General features: G+C 56.0%; 1 protein-coding gene across 1 annotated transcript in view; it reads right to left on the reverse strand.

The window, feature by feature from the left end:
- VWA5B1 (von Willebrand factor A domain containing 5B1) overlaps positions 1–3,760 on the reverse strand; it is a 20,872-nt gene that overhangs the window by 6,314 nt on the left and 10,798 nt on the right. Inside the window, exons 10-13 of the mRNA XM_009646532.1 lie at positions 3,451–3,565; positions 1,746–1,931; positions 1,254–1,449; positions 60–247 (exon numbers count right to left, since the gene is read on the reverse strand). Of these exons, the coding sequence (XP_009644827.1) occupies positions 60–247; positions 1,254–1,449; positions 1,746–1,931; positions 3,451–3,565 (685 nt within the window). The remainder of the gene's footprint in view (positions 1–59; positions 248–1,253; positions 1,450–1,745; positions 1,932–3,450; positions 3,566–3,760) is intronic.

The raw sequence follows: 3,760 nt of genomic DNA on the forward strand, positions 1-3,760 counted from the left end.
TTCCTGCTGCTGCACGCTGGCCTCCACCTCCAGGCAGAGCCTCTCCAGGGGTCACGTACCTGGAAATCCACCTGCCAGGGCTCGGGGCTGACCTGCTGCAGGTCCTGCAGGTGGGTTTTCCGAAGGGGGTTTTTCACCAGGGCGGTGCCGGGATCGCTGGCCGTGGGCACCTTCTTGCAAGGCTCGTGGTCGGCGATTTGGGTGGTGCTGTATGCCCGTCTCCTGGAGAAAGCCTTCGCATCCGTTCCTGCACAGCAGGAGAGAGGATCAGCTCCGCTCCTGAGTGGGACCAGCCAGCACCATCCACCCGTGGCTCAGGGTGGGCAGCAGGGAGCCCAGCCCCAGGGCCGAGGGGGCCATGCTCAGCCCTGCCCTGTTTTAAGTGAAGCAACAAAACCACAAAAGGAAATAAAAGCCTACACTCAAAACTCCTGGGGATGTCAGGAGAGCAGGTTGGGGAGGTTTTGTCTGAGTAGTTTTCAGCCAGACAAAGCCTGACTGCATTTCCCCAAACCTCTCTGGAAAAGACAAAGCGTTTACTAATGAAATTTCATTAGCGCAGACATTCTCCTGTCAGAGCAAGAGTAAAATTTCATTTGGAAAAGCATGATTTCTCATCACTTTTGACAAGATTGAGGGGACGTGCAGCACAGCTCCTCTCTCAATATAAGGGAAGAACATCCCATGAGTAACAGAGGTTTCCGTGTCACATGGAAAGGCAACCAGCTCCGGGGTGCAACCAGCCACATGTTGCTAACACAAGCGCCCAGCTGAACTGTGATGGTGAGGGGTGACACCCTGGGGACAGGGCTTTGGATCCATTTCCCCCTCTCCTGACCTTGAACTGCAATGTCAGGGCTTGTAGGGAAGCGGCCGTTTTGCAGGTGCAGGGACAGTCTGGCCGGGCTACCCATTTGCTCACTCCTCTCCTTCTCCGCACACTGGAGGGCAGCTTGGGAAGCTTGTAAATAATTATGTGGCCAAAGCTAGAGCTGCTTTGAAAATCTCCAGGGAAGCCAGTTCTCCAGGGCTTCTCTTGATTTCCTGACAGGTTTGGATAAAACATCCAAACCAAATAGACTCGCTCAACCCTCGGGAGATCTGTCATCCCTCCTGCAAACCCCTCTGGCTCTTTGCAGAGATACAGCTGAAGACACTTATTTGTCAGCCAAGCAAATTGGCAGAGCAGTGACAGAAGCTTGGTTAGGAAGACAGGGGCATCACACCCACGCTTGTACAGAAGAAAATCTGACCAGTGTCCGTGTCCGATTCTCCCCCAGGATCTCTGCCCACCACCAGGTGATCGGGGGCACGCTCGGCAGGGCAGCAGCCCTCTGAGTCTCTGGAGTGGTTCCAGCTCTCCATGCCTGCTCCCTCCTCCTGGGAGTGAAAGAAAACAGAGCTGCCGGACTCCTGGGAACGCATCATGCTGTAACGTCGCCTCTTGTCCTGGGGGAAAGCAGAGAGAGGGAATAGGTCCTACCACTGCATCCACCAGGTCCTACCACTGCGTCCACCAGCCACCGGCCAGCCAAAAGCAGCCACTGCTTGTCCACCAGCACCTTTATCCATGAGCTTCTATTTCTCCCTCATACCTCACCCACTGCCTCCCTTGAGGACAGAGCAAGAAAGCAAGAGCACCCTCCTGACCACGCACAAAATGCTGAGACGCCCACTTGCGCACGTGCACACCAACACCCCCTGCTCCCAGGACAGCCCCACCAGCCAGCACAGCATGGACTCACAGATCTGGGGTTAGAGATGTACAGGGAGGTGTTGCAGACGATGCCGTAGCCGACCAGGTGGTCACCAGGGAAGAGGCAACTGGTGCTGACAGGGGAAACCAAGACCTCGGTACTCTCGGGAAAGATCCACTCCACGGACACGTCACTCAGGACCGGTGCCATCGCCTTCTTCAGCGACTTGATCATCTGAGGCAGAAAGCAAAGGGGAGCGGTTGTGCAGCAAGCGGACGTTGCCTGTGCCATGGTGCAGGCGCTGTGAGTTGCAGGAGAAGGGCAGAATTTCCCCAAGCAAACCCATCGGCTCACTTGTACCCTCTCCTGGCCTTAGATGGGAGCCTGCTCCCTCTTAGACCGCTCTGATACCCATCCCAGTGCCCCCAGCCCCTTGGCACAGCAAGGGCAGCAGAGCAGATCTTGATAAAGCGCAGGGCTGATCTCACACTGCGTGTCGCCAGCTCAGAGCAAGGTGGAAGCTTGTGGCCAGAGGTCTCTTGCTCCGGTGTGAGGCAGCATCTCCTGCTCCCCGCCAGCACCCAGGAAAAGCTGTTGACCTTCACTTGTCCGAGCCCTGGCCCTGCCCCAAGCCCCAGCACTCATGCACCGACTAACAGCACCGCTATTTTTGGTACAGGTCCTTGCTGGCACAAACCACAGCCGGAGATCGGCAATGCTCTGCCAATTACGCATGTGGAGAAGACCAATATCCATGAATATCTCATGGACAAACCTACCAGGGAGCTGTCTACAAGAGCTTCCCTGCACACCGGGGGAAGCGAACACCAGATTTAGAGGCAGAACAGCTCAAATGTTCTCTGTTGTTCACTGCTTTTTCACAGGCTCGGGAAGACACACCAGGCTGTGTTTTATAAGGCCATTAATTGATGCCTCAGACTGCTGAAGGCACCAAGCTGCACAGCCTGCAAAGCTCTTTATTAATAGCTCTGTAAAAAAACCCTCTCCCTTCACTGTCTTTGCTTTTAATTTACATCAGAAATGCCGATGCCATTCTGCCTTCCAGAGGTTTTTGTGTGCTCCAGGTTCCTGCAGAGGGGTGGACTGCTGAACTCCTTTTGAGATCAAGAATGCAGGAGCCAGATTTAGAGATATTTAGGAGCTAAAGACCCAATTCTCTCTGGGTTTAGTCACCCGGCGGATGACGGGCTAGGCACCGTGCTTTCACCAGGGGACAGAGCCATTCTTACAGCCTATTTGAGGCACATCGGTTTACGCAGTCTTCGTGGGGAGAGTGGAAATGAAGAGGCTCCCCTCCTTGCTTTAAAGTTGGCTTAATAGGCAAAGCTATTGCAGCGTATTCCTCTCCCTCAAACCTGGGGTACTTCTTGCCTGAGCAATGCCGGGGCTGAGCCTGACTTCAAAACTAATTGGGTGCTTTGATGCCGGTTCCTCTGCCCTCACCGGTGTCTGAGGCGGCAGCTCCCTTTGAAGCCAAAGCTGCCGTATCGCGGCTATCGCTTCTCCCCATCCCCATGCGGAGGGTAAACACACCCTCCCACTCCCTCTGACAGCCGGAGATGAAGATGTTCTTTCATCCCCTCCCGCTCGCCCACCTGCTGCCGAGTGGGAGTTGGAAAGGCAGCATCAGGATGGGGAATAGGACCCGCTAGTGAGCCGTGGCCTCCCCCTCGCTGAACCAGAGCATCGTTAGAGCCTTACAGAGCGGTCCCCCGGGAGCGGACAGCCGTACCTTGGGCTGCAGCCTCTCGCCCTCCGCCAGGAACTCGGCTATGCCCTTGGACACAGCAGCCAGCCCCTGAACCAGTCTCCTGCAGGCGTTTGGCCCGATGCCAAAGCTGTAGCACCTGCAAAGGGACAGGGAGCATCAGGAACCAGGAGCCAAGCCATCCCGACCCCCAGCCCCACGCAGCTCTCCTGCTCCCTGCAGGCAGGGGACCCCCCCCGCCCCCGGCTTTATCCCATTGCTATGTGGTTACCCAGCACATCTGTAGGAAAACAAACCAGCTCCTCTTTTAGGTGGCTGGCAAGAGGGTTGGGGA

This window comes from Egretta garzetta, unplaced genomic scaffold, assembly GCF_000687185.1.
Source record: "Egretta garzetta isolate BGI_Z169 unplaced genomic scaffold, ASM68718v1 scaffold69, whole genome shotgun sequence".
Taxonomy (NCBI): domain Eukaryota; kingdom Metazoa; phylum Chordata; class Aves; order Pelecaniformes; family Ardeidae; genus Egretta; species Egretta garzetta.